Consider the following 17,671-nt stretch of genomic DNA (forward strand, 5'->3'; position numbering starts at 1 on the left):
GCACCTGCCCGGTACAAGTTAAATGTCTCATCTGAAAAGTGCTTTCCTCTGCCTGGCTGAAAGTATATAGCCAGGCTAGTACAGTAACTCAGCAGCAATGTTCGCAGAGGCTCCAAACTTTGATTTCCAGATTGAGTCTTCTGCACTTTGACTCAGCTGGGACTCTGAATGCCGCAGGGGTGTTCATAGCCCCTGAAGAGGAAGACGTATTGGCCATTAACAAGGGTGTTGCGCAGAAGCTGGAATTAGAGTCTCTGATACATGGTTCCAGAAGGAGACCTGCAAAGATTCCAGCCTACTACTACTAGTACTACTTAACACTTCTAAAACGCTACTAGGGTTACGCAGCGCTGTACAGTTTAACAAAGAAGGACAGTCCCTGCTCAAAGGAGCTTACAATCTAATGGACAAAATGTGCAGTCAATCAAATTGGGGCAGTCTAGATTTCCTGAATAGAGGTATAATGGTTAGGTGCCGAAGGCGACATTGAAGAGGTGGGCTTTGAGCAAGGATTTGAAGATGGGCAGGGAGGGGGCTTGGCGTATGGGCTCAGGGAGTTTATTCCAAGCATAGGGAGAGGCGAGGCAGAAAGGGCGGAGCCTTGAATTGGCGGTGGTGGTGGAGAAGGGTACAGAGAGGAGGGATTTGTTCTGTGAGCGGAGGTTTCGGGTAGGAGCGTAAGAGGAGATAAGGGTAGAGAGGTAATAACGGGCTGCAGATTGAGTGCATTTGTAGGTTAGTAGGAGAAACTTGAACTGTATGCGGTACCTGATCGGAAGCCAGTGAAGTGACTTGAGGAAGATAAGACGTGCAGCAGAGTTCTGAACGGATTGAAGGGGGGATAGATGGCTAAGTGGGAGGCCAGTGAGGAGTAGGTTGCAGTAGTCAAGGTGAGAGGTAATGAGAGAGTGGACGAGAGTTCGGGTGGTGTGCTCAGAGAGGAAAGGGTGAATTTTGCTGATGTTATAGAGGAAGAAGCGACAGGTCTTGGCTATCTGCTGGATATGCGCAGAGAAGGAGAGGGAGGAGTCGAAGATGACTCTGAGGTTGCGGGCAGATGAGACAGGGAGGATGAGGGTGCCATCAACTGAAATAGAGAGTGGAGGGAGAGGAGAAGTAGGTTTGGGTGGAAAGACAATAAGCTCTGTCTTGGCCATGTTCAGTTTCAGGTGGCGGTTGGACATCCAGGCAGCAATGTCGGATAAGCAGGCCGATACTTTGGCCTGGGTTTCCGCAGTGATGTCTGGTGTGGAGAGATAAAGCTGGGTGTCGTCAGCATAGAGATGATATTGGAAACCATGAGATAAGATTAGTGAGCCCAGGGAAGAGGTGTAGATTGAAAAAAGAAGGGGTCCAAGGACAGATCCCTGAGGAACTCCAACAGAGAGTGGGATGGGGGTGGAGAAAGATCCATGAGAATGTACTCTGAAGGTACGGTGGGAGAAATAAGAGGAGAACCAGGACAGGACAGAGCCCTGGAACCCAAATGAGGACAGTGCGGCAAGAAGTAAATTATGATTGACAGTGTCAAAAGCGGCGGATAGGTCAAGGAGGATGAGGATGGAGTAGTGACCTTTGGATTTGGCAAGGAACAGGTCATTACAGACTTTAGTGAGTGCCGTTTCTGTTGAGTGTAGAGGGCGAAAACCGGATTGAAGCGGATCGAGGATGGCATGAGAGGAGAGAAAATCAAGGCAGTGGCTATGAATGGCGCGTTCAAGTATCTTGGAGAGGAAGGGTAGGAGGGAGATGGGGCAGTAGTTGTAGGGACAGGTAGGGTCTAGTGATGGTTTTTTGAGGAGTATACAGCCAGGCCAGTACAGTGACTCAGCAGCAATGTTCGCAGAGGCTCCAAACTTTGATTTCCAGATTGAGTCTTCTGCTCTTTGACTCAGCTGGGACTCTGAATGCCGCAGGGGTGTTCATAGGCCCTGAAGAGGAAGACGTATTGGCCATTAACAAGGGTGTTGCGCAGAAGCTGGAATTAGAGTCTCTGATACATGGGTCCAGAAGGAGACCTGCAAAGATTCCAGCCTCAGGACTGTTGCTGTGTTGACCAGACTAGGAATAGTGGGGGTCTATTAAAAGTAGAGGAAAAAATTCCCAGGTAGTTGTGTCAAAAGTAAATGTGTTGTTTTTTTTACTCCTACTCTGCACAAAAATGGGTACAAAGTGCATGAAATCTTTTATCACACAAACTTGGAGACTACTAATTTCAAAATGAAGACCAAGCAAACTGTTGCCTTCAACAATTGAGTGCAATGTGCATGGTGCCAAAATTACCTACATATATTGCAAAGAATGCAGTCTATTGAAAATTGTCTACTTAATATATAAGGGATCATTTACTAGTGGGTAGCACATGCTCCCCATTAGTAGGTGACCCCCCCCCCCCCCCATAATATATTAATGAATAAACTTATTCTAAATGTATTACTGTAGTAACAAAATTAAATTCATAAGGTTCTGTGCAGTGAATGGCAAATTGATAAAAATTACCACATGACACTCAGTTTAGATAAGAACTGCCATAACCTCTAGAAGGTTTAGTGATCGTTGCAAATATGCAGTTACAGCTCAGATGAGATAAATGTGACTGTCAGTTGAAAACATTCACTGCTGTGGTGTATTCAGCACAAATAAGAGCCCTGCTCTCCATCTATTGAAAGAGCAGGCAAATATTGATCAGCTGCCAGGCTGACATTCAGACACAGATTGTCTACTGGTGATTCATGTGCTGTGTAGAAAAATGACAGAATCCAATACTGCTTTTGCTGCTCTACTGAGGGTCAAGCTGCAGCAGTGTAACAATGAAGTTTAAAATAAGCCATCACTTAGTATTGACAGAAGAATAAAGTACCTTTAGAGGTGAAGCTTCAAATTGTAGTGCTGATTCATTCCTTTCTGAACTTTAGTCCCCTTTCTTTGGTCTGCTCTTAGCACTGCTTACATGGCAGTACTAGCTAGATGTGGTTCCCATACTGTGAGCTGGGACCCCCAAATGGGTCGTGTCATTTGTAGGTGTGGTTGTAGAAACAGGGATGTCTGTCTCTCTGGATCTGTTTTGTGACTTATGGCCAGTAATAGCAGTCAGTATAGGGCCTGTGAGTCACTGAACAGACCATGGCCCGGGGGTGTGCTGGTAAATTGTTAACAGGGGGCTTTCTCTCGCCAGCAAAGTAAAAGAGAATTCAGGAGGGGCCCAAGCCCACATTTTGGGATCCATTTGTTAAAGTAGCCATGGAGAACCGGCTCCCAAAATTCTTAAAAACTTAACAAACGGCTCTCGAGAGCTTGTGAGAGCCTGCTCCAGCACACCACTGCCATGGCCCCTCCCTTCCTGTTGGATTGGAAACCCTTGCAGAGTACTGGGGGTCTCTTAAGTGCACACTGACACACAGGACCTTGTGCTGACTGCTGCTGCTGCCATAATCTTTGGCTAAGAGTGTGGGGGGTGAGGGGGGGAGGAAGAGAAAGTGAATGCGAGAGGAGAAGGGCATAGTAGGAACCTGCTATTGTGCTTCAATCATCATCTAGGGCAGTGGTGCTCAAACCTGTGCTGGGAGACCTCCAGCCAGTTAGGTTTTCAGGATATCAACAATTAATATGCATGAGAGAGATCTGCATGCCTACTACCTCCGTTACAGGCAAATCTCTCTCATGCATATTCATTAGGAATATCTTGAAAACCGAATTGGCTGGTGGTTCCCCAGGACAGGTCTGAGAACCACTGATCTAGGGGTCATGCAATTTTTAAGTGTTAAATAGGACCATATTAGAAAATGTTTGGGAATATACTGAGCTAGATTTTTCTAGATATCACCTTTTTATTTATTATTTGCTTGCTTCTGTTACTTCCCTCTTTGATTTGGTTTCCTTTAATTTATAGGTAATATAATACTACTTTTTATACATTTTTGTACAATAGAAGGGTAGTTTTCCACTGCCTTTACGCACTCAAAAAGCCCCACTGAAACCTCTCTCCTCCCTTCCTCAACTATTACTTGCATCAAATGAGGGAGGGAAAATAGGCCTTGTGTGTACTTTCTGTGGGAACTTTTGCATCTGCTTCAAAAGAAAGTCAAAAGGCCAAGTATGTTAATTTAGATCCCAGTGTTCGTAGCTTAGGGGCATAGCCATGAAAGGGCAGTGTTGGAGGACAGGGCCCTCCACTTTTGGCCCTCTACGCTGCACCATTAGAAGGAGTGACAAGTTCCCTCTTCTCCAGTCTAATGCTGGCAATCTAGTACTGGCTGGGGAGTGGTTGAGATAGTGGAAAGGAATAGGGTGCTGTAGGGGTAAAAGTCAAATGAAAGGGACAAGTCAGTGAAGGGGTGAGAGCATGAAATGGGGAAAATCAGAGAAGAGGTGAGAAAAAGGAAATAAGAAACTGGCTTGGGTAGAAGACAGAAGGAACTAGTGAGGGAATGAGAGGTAGAGGAAGTGGGGTGAATAAGGGAGACTTGAGAGTCAATGATAAGGAGAACAGAAGACTGGGAGAGGAGCGAAAGAGAAATGGGGGAACTGAAAGATGGAGATCAAAAGCTACTAGGTAGGGGAGAAATGAAAAGAGAGACTGAATACTAGTAATATCTATGGGTGGCCAGAGAGGTAGACTAGAGAAATAAGGGAAAAATCATTGTCAGGGAGAGATGGAAGGGAGAAGAAAAAAGAAAAAAAAACCCTGGAAAAGGACTTAGGAAAAGATTGTCAAGGGGAAAAAATAAGATGATCTAACCTCAAAGTTACAAAAATAACATTTTATTTTGAATGTTTAGTAAATTTGGAATATGTCAGCTTTGGGAAACTGCATTTCCTACTTTTTTGCATTTTACCTGGAACAAAATAAAATACTTTTCTGTGTCTCTATCTTCATTGCTCTATTGTTGAGAGAATCAGGTTTTCGCAGCTTTCCATTTCTTTTCTCTTTTTTTTTTTGTCTGTGTGTTTCTTCTTTTTCCAGTGTCTGGCCCATTATTCTGTATATGATGAAGGTCTTGTCCTCCATGTGTGACAGAAGTGAGGTATTCTGTCAGCCTACAGCTCCTGTGTAAGGATTTCTAGTAGATGGCAGATGATGTTTAATGTGAGGAAGTGAAAAGTGATGCATGTGGGAAACAGGAACCCGAAATATAGCTACGTGATGCAAGGTTTCATGTTAGGAGTCACTGACCAGAAAAAGGATCTAGGAGTCATCGTTGATGATACTTTGAAACCCTCTGCTCAGTGTGGTGCGGTGGCAAAGAAAGCAAATAGAATGTTAGGTATTATTAGAAAACGAATGGAAAATAAATGAGGATGTACTACTACTACTACTTAGCATTTCTATAGCGCTGCCAGGGTTACGCAGCGCTGTACAAGTTTAGACAAGGGGAAGGACAGTCCCTGCTCAAGAGAGCTTACAATCTAAAGGTAATAAGCTATGTAGTCAGTGTAGGTATCAGGAATGGGGAAGGTGGTTAGGCGCCAAAAGCAAGGGAGAAGAGATGGGCCTTGAGTAAGGACTTGAAAATGGGCAGGGAGGGTGCACGGCGTATGGGCTCAGGAAGTCTGTTCCAGGCATAAGGTGAAGCGAGGCAGAAGGGGCGGAGTCTGGAGTTAGCCGTGGTGGAGAAGGGTACAGATAGGAGTGATTTGTCCTGAGAGATGTTATAATGCCTTTGTATTGCTCCATGGTGCGACTGCATCTTGAATACTGTGTTCAATTCTGGTCACCACATCTCAAAAAAGATATAGTGGAATTAGAAAAGGTACATAGAAGGACGACGAAAATGATAAAGGGGATGGGATGACTTTCCTATGAGGAAAGGCTGAAACAGCTTGGGCTCTTCAGCTTGGAGAAAAGACAGCTGAGGGGATTTGTAGTATGGAGTGTTGCCACGATTTGGGTTTCTGCCAGGTACTTGTGACCTGACTTGGCCACTGTTGGAAACAGGATGCTGGGCTTGAAGGACCTTTTGGTCTGTCCCAGTATGGCCATACTTATTTACTTATACCTAAATGGACTGAGTGTGATTCTGATAAGGATTCACAATAGTGGGAATGATCTGATGAAAGAAGCTTTAATAACTATAGTTAATGAAAGTGCAAAGTGCTACCACCCCAGTAAAGGCTGATTCCTAATTTAAACTGGAAGTCCTAAAGGAGTAGGAGAAAACTGATGGGCTGTTTCCCATTAATCCTCAGGTTATCAATAGAAATCAAACAAAATAAAACATGGAAAAGAAAATAAGATGATACCTTTTTTATTGGACATAACTTAATACATTTCTTGATTAGCTTTCGAAGGTTGCCCTTCTTCGTCAGATCGGAAATAAGCAAATGTGCTAGCTGACAGTGTATATAAGTGAAAACATTCAAGCATTACTATGACAGTCTGACAGGGTAGGAGGATGGGGGTGGGTCGGAGGTATGCATGGGGACATCAAAGCATATCATTAATCCTCCAAATCTCTTCCCCAGAGCTGCCAAGGGGACCTGATTTTTGAGTGGGAGATTTCAAGACATACACCCCCAGCCCTGCTCAGCCTCCTAGCTCACCATGTGCTTAGGAGTAGCCTAGTGGTTAGTGCAGTGGACCTTGATCCTGGGGAACTGAGTTTGATTCCCACTGTGGCTCTTTGTGACTCTGGGCAAGTCACTTAACCCTCCATTGCCCCTGGTACAAAAATAATTACCTGAATATATGTAAACCGCTTTGAATGTAGTTGCAAAAACCTCAGAAAGGCAGTATATCAAGTCCCATTTCCCTTCTGCTCAAGGCGCCTTACAGGCCCAGCTTGTAGTTACCATATTTCTGTGTCAGCAGAAGTTGCAGAGGCAGTGTGCAGGTGTACCGGTAAGACAAATCATGGTCACTGGGGGGGGGGGGGGGATTATTTTCTGGTAATTTAGTGTCAGACCCTGAGAGATTCATTTACTGATAGCATACTGGACTATAAACCGATATCCTCCCCCCTTCTCCCCAGAGAATTAATCGTTAGCTCTGTCCAATATACTGTGTTCTTGATGAAGGGATTTTCCATTACTGTGTGTATGCAGTCCCTCTTCTGGATCCAGATATTTTAAAAAGATTCTCTACGTTGTCTTGTTCGATTGATGCCCAGTATTTTCCCTCTTTTCCTCTTCCTACTCTAATATATCCCTCAATTATGTCATGTGACAGTATGCTTTAAAATTAGGCACCCCTAGACCAGGGGCCCTGGACCCCCCTACCGACGACCCTCGCAACCCCCCTCCCGCCGCCAACCTGCCATTGCCGTCCTTTGCTGGCAGGGCACCCCAACCCCCGCCAGCCTAAGTCGTCTTCCTTCGTTCATTTGGTTTCTTCTTTCTGAGTCTGACGTCCTGACATCCTGCATGTACAAGATGACTTCGGCTGGCGGGGGTTGGGGTCCCCCACCAGCAAAAGCAGGCGACAGCGGGCGGGGGGGGTCAAGAGGGTCGTCGGGCGGGCCACAGTTGTTGGAGGTGGTTCTGGCAGCGGCGGGGGGGGGGGGGGGTGGCAGCAATGGCAGCGGCGGTGGCGCCGGGGGGGGCTAAAATGTGCCCCCTCACCTTGGCTCTGGACTCTCCTACCGGCGAAGTCTAGATACGCTCCTGCCCTAGACTCCCTTTTCCCATACTCAAGTACAAAATATTCATTGCTATAATTGGCAGTGGTGTGCTGGAGCCGGCTCCTGAAAGCAATTTGTTTTTAAGACTTTTGGGAGCTGATTGTTAAAGTAGGCCCCCGTGACTACTTTAATAATCGGCTCCCAAAATTTGGGCTTGGAAACCCCTCATGAACTCCCTTATACTTTGCTGGCAGGGATGCCAAGCCCTGCCAGCCAAATAAATAGACAGCCTCTGCTCCCCGCTGCTTGTTTTTAGCTCTGAGCACCATCCTGGGACTTTTCACGCATGCTCAGAGCACGCATGAGAAGTCAGAAACAAGCAGCCGAGAGCGAGGTCAGTTCACTTATTTGGCTGGTTGGACTTGGTATCCCTGCCAGCAAAAGTATGCCTAGTGTGCCCACACCGGGGGAGGGGGGGGAGGAATGCCCCCCCAGAATACCCCTGGGCCCCACCCCCTCCCCAAATTGCAGGGCTGACTATGCCCGGAGAGAGAGCCTGTTGTTATGAATTTACCAGCACACTACATATGAAGTTGGGGTCAGCTGCAGCTGAGACTGATCAATCTGCAGAACTCTATGAGGTCTTTACTTTACTTACTTTACTTATATTCCACTCACATCTCAAGAGGTTCGGAGCGGAGTAAAGAGAATTCAACAAGATTGCATTGGGAAGACAAGTTTCATAGTAGATTACAGAACAGGTTAGCAGGTAGATAAGTCAGTCTAAAACATAGATGCAGTGAAAGGACTTCAGTTTGACATTAGACATATTGAAAAAGTCATGTTGGGGAACCAGATTTACGAGGAGTTTGGTAAGACGTGTTTCTTGAATAGAAACAGATTTTAAGGCTTTACGGAATTGAGAATAGCAGTTGATGTTGAGCATTGGTGTCTGTGGGGCCCTTTAACTTTCACTTTATTTATAGCTTTATTAAAACAGTAGGGAAGACATGGGTGATGCTGGGTCAGATAGATAGAGATGCATAGAAAAGATGGATGGTGGACATGGGGAGAAAAGTGCCAAATACATGGAGAAACTCTGCCAAGACAGTTAAGAGAAGAAAGCAGAAACCAGAGACTAGGTCCAACACATAAGAAAAATGACTAGACAACAAAAGTAGAAAAAACATAGTAACATAGTAAATGATGGCAGATAAAGACTTGTACGGTCCATCCAGTCTGCCCAACAAGATAAACTCATTTTACATGGTATGTGATACTTTATATGTATACCCGAGTTTGATTTGTCCTTGCCATTCTCAGGGCACAGACCGTAGAAGTGTGCCCAGCATTCTTCTTGTATTAAGTTCTGAAGCTAATGTTGAAGTTCCTTAAAATTTACACTCCAGCCCATCCCTATCTATTTAGTCACGATCAGGGCATAGACCATAGAAGTCTGCCCAGCACCGGCTTTGTTTCCCAATTACCGGCGTCGCCACCTAATCTTCGCTAAGATTCTGCGGATCCATTCCTTCAAAATAGGATTCCTTTGTGTTTATCCCATGCATGTTTGAATTCCATTACCGTTTTTATCTCCACCACCTCCTGCGGGAGGGCATTCCACATATCCACCACCCTCTCCGTGAAAAAATACTTCCTGACATTACTCCTGAGTAAGAATTTTATTCTCTATTTATTGATTGGAATATGTCAGTTTTTGGAATGTGCATCTGCCAGAAGTAGTTTTAGACATGGCTGGGACCCACGAGAAAAATATCATTCATTGGCCTTCAGTTATAGCATTGGAATGGCCCGCCCTTGGCATCTCTAGTTTCAGGAAGCTGCATCATAGTTATTTATGAAAAGGCTGCTAAATCATTTTTAGATAAGAAGCACTTCAACATGAAGTGCCATTTTCCATTTACCATGTCTCACTAGGAGAATAAAGAAAATGTGAGTAGAATTGTCAATGGATCATAAAGCAATCAACATTTTGCCCTGTATACAGTACATGTCATTTGCCTGTAACCAGCGGTGCACTATAATTACAACAAGGGAACAGAAAAAGCATCAGTTCAGAAACACATGTGAAAGTAGGGCAGTGACTCAGAGTGAAAAATGCAGAAGTGCTTCAATTATATTCCCCAATGTGCACTGAGAGCTATCTATTCACAATTCTAAAATTACAGGAGATTATTTTTTTCAGATCTGCATTTCTCAGAATGAATTAATTGAACACACAGACAGACATGCCTGAAGCAGACATTCATGAGTGATTGCTCTTCTCTCTTGAATATTTGCTGATCTTCAGAAAAGGAAGTTCTATTCTGCTCGAAATTGGGCAGAAACTTGAGAAAACTCAACTATTCATGATGACCAGAACTAAAAAAGCCAGAAAATGTTATGCAAAAATACGGTTTATCAGGTGAAACCAGTACTTGGTAATTTAGTGGTGTTGTTAGTCACTTATGCAAATCACGCATCCCAAGGGTGGTGGATGCCTGGAATGGCCTCCTGGTGGAGGTTGTGGAGATGAGGACTGTGTCAGAATTTAAGAAAGCATTGGACAGGCATGTGCCACTGCTTTTTCAAGAGCTGTTATAATACCGCTGCCAGTCAGTCCTACAAAAATGACCAGATTCAGTATTAAACTTACAAAGCTACAGGCATTTATTAGCAAATAAGCTTAAGCTCAAAACTATACCTTCCTTAATGCCAGCTTTGTTTTCTCTGTGAATTCAGCCTCTGAGAGTTTAACAAAATGGCGCTTCTGGTATTTAAATTAACGATGTCAGAGTACTCTCCAATCACATGTCAGTAGATGACGTATATAATTATCTTTAAAGAGCCCGCTTGTTGTATCATACAAACTAAAACTAAAATGACATTTCACTAATACATATTCTAAATGATTTGAAAATTATAAACTCTTCACAAAAAAGGTTTCCAATCCAAGCGGATATTATGCCCTGTAGGAATGACAGATTGGAGATGATATATCCAGTGTTGTTCCTTTTTGCAGTAATTTGTTTTACCCCTATCCCTCCTCTTATTGAGTTTTCCACCTTATCTTCAAAATTATGTGGAGCATTCCATCTAGACTGTTTTAAACAGGACCTGTTTTCATTTTTCCTAATGTGAAATGCACGCTCTGTCTTCCCAACATAGATTTTATCACAGGGGCAACGGATTATGTAGATAAATTCGCCCTTACAGATGGTATAGTTTCTCAATATGTATCTTTTAGAGTCTAATGAATTTACAAACTCTCTTAACTCTTCAGTGATTGAACATGTTTTGCAGTTGCCACATCTAAAATGGCGATACTCTCCCTTAGATCCTATGTGTACAAATGCATCGCTGGTATTTTGTAAGCATTCTTTTAGATTTAGATTTCTGGAGAATGCTATTCTCATTGTCTGATCATGAAATTGAGGGAGATTCTGAACTATTCTCCAATGTCTGTGCATAATTTGCGCTATCCTAGCTGTACCTACTGAAAAATGTAGTGCGCAAGTGGATACATTTGCCTCATCTTCTTGTGCCTTCAGTTCAAGCAACATATCCCTATGGTTATATTTTGCTCTTTTACACACTTGATTTAAAATTTCATGTGGATAACCTCTCTGTTCTAACTTGGAGGTTAACTTTCTTGCCTGCTTTTTAAATTCAAAGGTTACAGTACAGATCCTCCGAGAATGCAAATATTGTGAAAAAGGCATACTCTTTTTTAAGGCAAGAGAATGGCAACTTCTTTACATCAATAAAGAATTCCGATCTGTAGGTTTAATATATACTGTGGTTTGAAAAAAATTTTTTTTTTTTTTTGTTTTACCTTCATATCCAAGAAATTGACTTGCTTAGTGGACAAGTTTATACTGAACTTGATGTTATTGTCCCTTGTATTTATCCGCGTTAATTGTGTAGCAGTACCTTTCCAAAACCAGAAAACGTCATCTATATTCCTTATCCATCGTTTACCCATTGATCCTCACACTTGGCCATATACAGGCCGGCAACAGATGGAGCAAATGTTGCCCCCATCGCCACTCCCATTTTTTGCAATTGTTTTTTTTTTGTCAAACATGAAATAATTATTAATCAATACCCATTTTGCTAGCGATAACAAAAAACTTGATGGTATTTGATGAGGGTGGCATCTTTCTTCAAGGGCTTGTTCTAATATACTCAAACAGTTGTCTTGTGGCAGGGAAGTATATAGTGAAATCACATCTAAAGTAACTAAAATAAATGGAAAATCTCCCTCAGCAAATGTTGAGATTGATGGGCCACATGGCCTCAACAGTACATGTCACTCCCATGGCATGGCACTCTTTGACAGTATCCTCTATCCAAAGTACTCACACAACAATATATGTATATAATAATCCCAACATTTATTACTTAATTTTGTGCCTTTGCCATGCTGTTTCCTCAGAACTCACTTCAACTGTCACTCAAGTGTATTCGCTCCAAAGACCCACACACTCCTATCACCAAACACACAATTCACTCATGATATCACTACTAGTCAATATAGCATCAAACATAGTGCAGTTTTTACAAGATACAGATATAGACATAAAATAACGTAGAATATTCCAGAGCTTGCAAGCTCTTCTCACACATAAGTCCGTATCTTCATACAATGTTCTTTTCACACTCTCCAGAAGGTTGTTGTGCAACCACGCCTTGGAGCAAAGTCCCGATGATTCTGCTGTTTGGGTCCTCCCGACGAAGGAAGAAACGATATGCGGTCTCACAGAGGACATGGATGAATCAAGGGCAATTTGGAGAATCACTGGCACATGAATGATTTTTTCAGTAGCCTTCTCCTGTCGAGTATTATGACTCTTTCCTCTGACCAGCACTTATGTTTATGGTTGTTATAGCACCATTTAGGTGTGTGAAACTTTCCAGCAAGGCACCGGGCTGGTAAAGCCTGCATACATCTGTGCAACAGACTTAATTGTGAGCAGGTTTCAAGTAATCTCCGGAACCAAAAGACTGGCTTCTGGAGAGTGTGAAAAGAACATTGTATGAAGATACGGACTTATGTGTGAGAAGAGCTTACAAGCTCTGGAATATTCTACGTTATTTTATATCTATATCTGTAGCTATGTTTGATGGCTATATTGACTAGTAGTGATATCATGAGTGAATTGTGTGTTTGGTGATAGGAGTGCGTGGGTCTTTGGAGCGAGTACACTTGAGTGACAGTTGAAGTGAGTTCTGAGAAAACAGCATGGAAAAGGCACAAAATTAAGTAATAAATGTTGGGATTATTATATACAGTACATATATTATTGTGTGAGTACTTTGGATAGAGGCAGTGGCGTAGCGGGGGAGGGGGCTGCCACCCGGGGCGGGGCGGTTCGCCATTGCACCCCCTCCGGGTGCAGCACGATGACACCCCCCTCCCCCCGACCAGTTCCCGCACCCTACCTTTAAAAAGAATAGAGGCACTGCGCCCTGCACATAAAAGAAATGTGGACCGTCGGGTCTTCCCTTGCTGTCTGTCCCGCCCTCCGCTGATGCAACTTCCTATTTCCGCAAGGGCGGGACAGACAGCGAAGGAAGACCCGATGGTCCACATTTCTTTTATGTGCAGGGCACAGCGCCTCTATTCTTTTTAAAGGTAGGGTGCGGGAGCTGGTCGGGGGGGGGGAGGTGTCGATTTGCCGAGGGGGGAGCTGGCAGGGAGCACCCCCCCTGAGCTGACACCCGGGGCGGACCGCCCCTCCTGCCCCCCTTGCTACGCCACTGGATAGAGGATATTGTTTATTTCGTACTCTGATAATAAATGCTGCACCCCTGTGTGAATAAAACTCTTTGAGAGTAGCCAGGTGGACCCTAGCTTCCCAGTACTCTCAGGCAGCTAGGCATCTAGCGGATGTAATCCAGATTCCACCAGAGTTGACTCATGCCCTTCTCCGATGGACTTAAGAACATAAGAAAAGCCATATTGAGTCAGTCATCTAGCTCAGTATCCTGCTTCCAACAGTGGCCAATCCAGGTCACAAGTACCTGGCAGAAACCCAATTAGTAGCAGCATTCTATGCTACCAATCCTGGGGCAAGCAGTGGCTTCCCCCATGTCCACCTCAATAATAGACTATGGACTTTTCCTCCAGGAACTTGTCCAAACCTTTTTTAAACCCAGATCCGCTAATCGCTGTTACCACATCCTTCAGCAACGAGTTCCAGAACTTAACTATTCTTTGAGTGAAAAATATTTCCTCCTATTTGTTTTAAAAGTATTTCCATGTAATTTCATTCAGTGTCCCCTGGTCTTTGTACTTTTTGAAAGAGTGAAAAATCAATTAACTTTTACCCGTTCTACACCACTCAGGATTTTATAGCCCTCAATCATATTCCCCCTCAGCCATCTCTTTTTTCCAAGCTGAAGAGCCCTAACTCTTTAGCCTTTCCTCATATGGGAGTTGTTCCATCTCCTTTATCATTCTGGTCGCTCTTCTTTGAACCTTTTTAATTCCATTATATCTTTTTTTCAGATTTGGTGACTAGAATTGAAAGCAATACTCAAGGTGAGGTCATACCATGGAGCGATACAGAGGCATTATAATATTTTTGGTCTTATTTTACATCCCTTTCCTAATAATTCCTAGCATCCTGTTTGCATTTTTGGGTACTGCCCCACACTGAGCAGAATATTTCAGCATGTGGAGGGGCATTTTCAAAAGGGACGTCCAAGTTTTGATTTGGACGTCCTCGCAAAACGTCCCAATCAAGGGGCGGAGAAACCCGTATTTGTGAAACAAGATGGACGTCCATCTTTCGTTTTGAAAATACCGTCAGGGACGTCTAAATCCTTAAATTTGGTCGTCCCTAGACATGGACGTTTCAGGTTTTCAGTGATAATCGAAACCAAGGATGTCCATCTCAGACACGACCAAATGCAAGCCATTTGTTCATGGGAGGAGCCCGCATTTGTAGTGCACTGGTCCCCCTCACATGCCAGTACACCAATTGGGAACCCTAGGGGGCACTGCAGTGGAATTCATAAGTTGCTCCCAGGTACATAGCTCCCTTACCTGTGTGCTCAGCCCCCCAAACCCCACAGCTGTACACCACTACCATAGCCCTTACGGGTGAAGGGGGGCACCTAGATGTGGGTACAGTGGGTTTGTGGTGGGCTTTGGAGGGCTCACATTTACCACCACAAGTGTAACAGGTAGGGGGGGTATGGGCCTGGGTCCGCCTGCCTGAAGTGCACTGCACCCACTAAAACTGCTCCAGGGATCTGCATACTGCTGTGATGGACCCGAGTATGACATTTGAGGCTGGCACAAAATAGTTTTAAAGATGTTTTTTGAGGGTGGGAGGGGGTTAGTGACCACTGGGGGAGTAAGGGGAGGTGATCCCTGATTCTCTCTGGTGGTCATCTGGTCCGTTCAGGCACCTTTTTGAGGCTTGGTCGTAAGAAAAACAGGACCAGGTAAAGTCGTCCAAGTGCTCATCATGGACGCCCTTTTTTCCATTATGGGTCGAGGACGCCCATGTGTTAGGCACGCCGAAGTCCCATCCTTCGCTATGCCTCCGACATGCCCCCCGTGAACTTTGGCCATCCCCGCGATGGAAAGCAGTTGGAGACGCCCAAATTCGGCTTTCGATTATGCTGATTTGGGCGACCCTATGAGAAGGACACCCATCTTCCGATTTGTGATTATCTATTCAGCTTCTACCGGCTGGTGTTGATGTGTGTTACAGAATCGAGAGTAGAACACAGTGAAGGCGACAAGATAGATGATGCCAAACAAACTTCCACTCAGACCTGCCTCAGGAGTCCCTGTATGGCAAAGTATTGTTGGTTCTCTAGGAAAAGTCTTGTCCAAATACTGGACTTTACTAACAAGACCTTGAAAATGTTGAGAAAAGATTATCTCAACTTCTTTATACCAGTATGAGCAACACTGTTCGTAAAACTCTTGCTGTGAAGTTTTTCTGAGTCCAGTGGAAGTTTGTTTGGCATGTGTTCTACTCTTGGTTCTTCCATTGCAGAGGTTTGCTTTCTTCTGTGCTTACCGTGTTACAGAATCGGCCAGGTACTTTACTGAAGCAGGCAATGACCAGTAACTGAATCTCTGTTGAGCTATCTAGCTAAACTAGCTGTGTTATGGGATAAAGAAATTAGTTGTTTTTCACTGGAAATTCAGAAGTTTGAGCAAGGCACTTGCAGTGAAATGTAATATAAGTGGCTATAATAATATATCTAGCTGAATATAAATAGAAATCAGAAACTCCAATTTTAACTCAAAATTTAAATATACAATGAAGAGATTAAAACATTTTTTATGATATGTGCTCAGTTTTAGGTGTATACACTTAAACTCAGGAACTGAAGATTTGATTGAGTTATCAGGAGGAGGCAGGGTGTGCTATGATGTATGGAAAGGTGCTATAACATCTCAGTTCCTGAGTTTAAGTGTATATATAAGTGTAAATTGGAGTTTCTGATTTCTATTTATATTCATATATAAGAAACTGACTTTAAGAATACCCAGTGCATATACTTATATATCTAGCTGCCCATGCCCTTTATGTTGTTATTTTCATTTTCAGAAATTTTTTATTACATTTTAATAACAGGGGTAGGAAATACAAAATTACAAGAAATAATCAGGTAATCACACCAAAGAATATCAGTGGAGGTAATAGGGAGGAAAAGGAGGGAGGTAGGAAGCAATTTATGAATGCATTCAAAGCAAAACCTGCAATTTACACTCGAGTACTATGAAGAACGCTTGTTTAAAGAAAGATAGGTTGTTAAAGGCAGCCACACTTTATCAACATATAAGGAATTTCGAACTTTGAGGGCTAAAGATAGCTCAAATTTGTGGATCTGTAAGACAGAATGCCACCAAATATCTGTAAAATCTGTTGTGTGTCTCGTGAGCCGTGTGTGTGACGGATCCGTCTCGTGCAGAGACGCAGGAGATTACATTAACCAATCAGGGGCAAGAACAGGGAACCACCAATCAGAAAATAGTACACCGAGGCCGTCGCTGCTAGAGCTTCTTTGAGGAAAGAGGAAGGTTACTTAAGGAGCTGAGAAAACGCAGAAGGCAGCACAACAAAGCAACGCCTCGGAACTGAGGGAGGTTTATCTGTAACAGTAGCACTACTACGAGCGACGGGGCAGCTGAGAGTGCTGGTCATGTGCCGGACGGGGGAGGCAGCTTGGGGCTGCCTGCTGTTCCTGACCACATTGGGAGTGTTTGCTGTCCCCAGGAGCGAGCATCAGAGTGGCGCGGGTAGGGGCTTCACGTGCGACTCGAGCCTGCAGCTGCTTCCCATCCGCCCCGCTTCTCCCTTGCAGTTCTGTCCCTGCACTGAATCTCGAAGGTGTTGTTGCAGTGCTTGCAGGATTAATGCATCCCCTGCCTAGCACAAACAAACTTGTTACCTTTGCTTTTCGTGTGTGTGTAACTAACTTCTGCCGTGGAGGGTAGGGGGGGAGAGACAATACCATACCGTATTTGTGGACACAAACACCCACACACCAGTAATTTTATTTTTCTAAGTTATCTTTGCTCCCGACAGGTACACACATTTAAATGAGAAGTTTTCCTATATCGTTTTACACATGGGTTTTAGTTTCATGCGGTTGATTCTGGTTGTGTTTTGAATCCATGGTTAGAAACTCAAAATGTTTGTTCACTAATTGTTGCTAAGTGAAGGGGTGTGTGTGTAGTTTATCAAAATCTGTAAAAATCAATTAACTGTTATTTTTTTAATTAGACTAACGTGAGCTTATCATGCCCTAAAACTGGAAAGGGAGAACCGTCATAGCCTACCAATAGCTTACTTTGGTTTCTTTTAATAACATTTGTGTATTGAGCTGCATGCTCCTGAGAGTTTGAGGGTCCCTGCTCCCTAGGGATGTCGGGTTTTCCAGCACTACCTTGGAGCGTCTAGCAATTAAAGAAAGATTAAGATCGCTTATAGCAGTGTCATGGAGAAAGCTAATAGGGAACTCTCATGAATCCTTAGCTTCTTACCAGTTTGCATTAGAAAGTAAACAGACTATAGTATGCCTCATCTCTGCATAAATTAAGCACTTTATTTTCAGCATGGGGTGAAAACTAGATATTG

General features: G+C 43.7%; 1 protein-coding gene across 1 annotated transcript in view; it reads left to right on the forward strand.

Annotated features, from left to right (window-relative positions):
* The first annotated feature begins 16,582 nt into the window (after positions 1-16,582).
* The window catches only part of IDS (iduronate 2-sulfatase), a 38,036-nt gene continuing 36,947 nt past the window's right edge, over positions 16,583-17,671 (forward strand). Inside the window, exon 1 of the mRNA XM_030210130.1 lies at positions 16,583-16,830. Within this exon, the coding sequence (XP_030065990.1) occupies positions 16,734-16,830 (97 nt within the window). The 5' untranslated portion in view covers positions 16,583-16,733. The remainder of the gene's footprint in view (positions 16,831-17,671) is intronic.

The sequence above is a fragment of the Microcaecilia unicolor genome, chromosome 7, assembly GCF_901765095.1.
Source record: "Microcaecilia unicolor chromosome 7, aMicUni1.1, whole genome shotgun sequence".
NCBI lineage: Eukaryota > Metazoa > Chordata > Amphibia > Gymnophiona > Siphonopidae > Microcaecilia > Microcaecilia unicolor.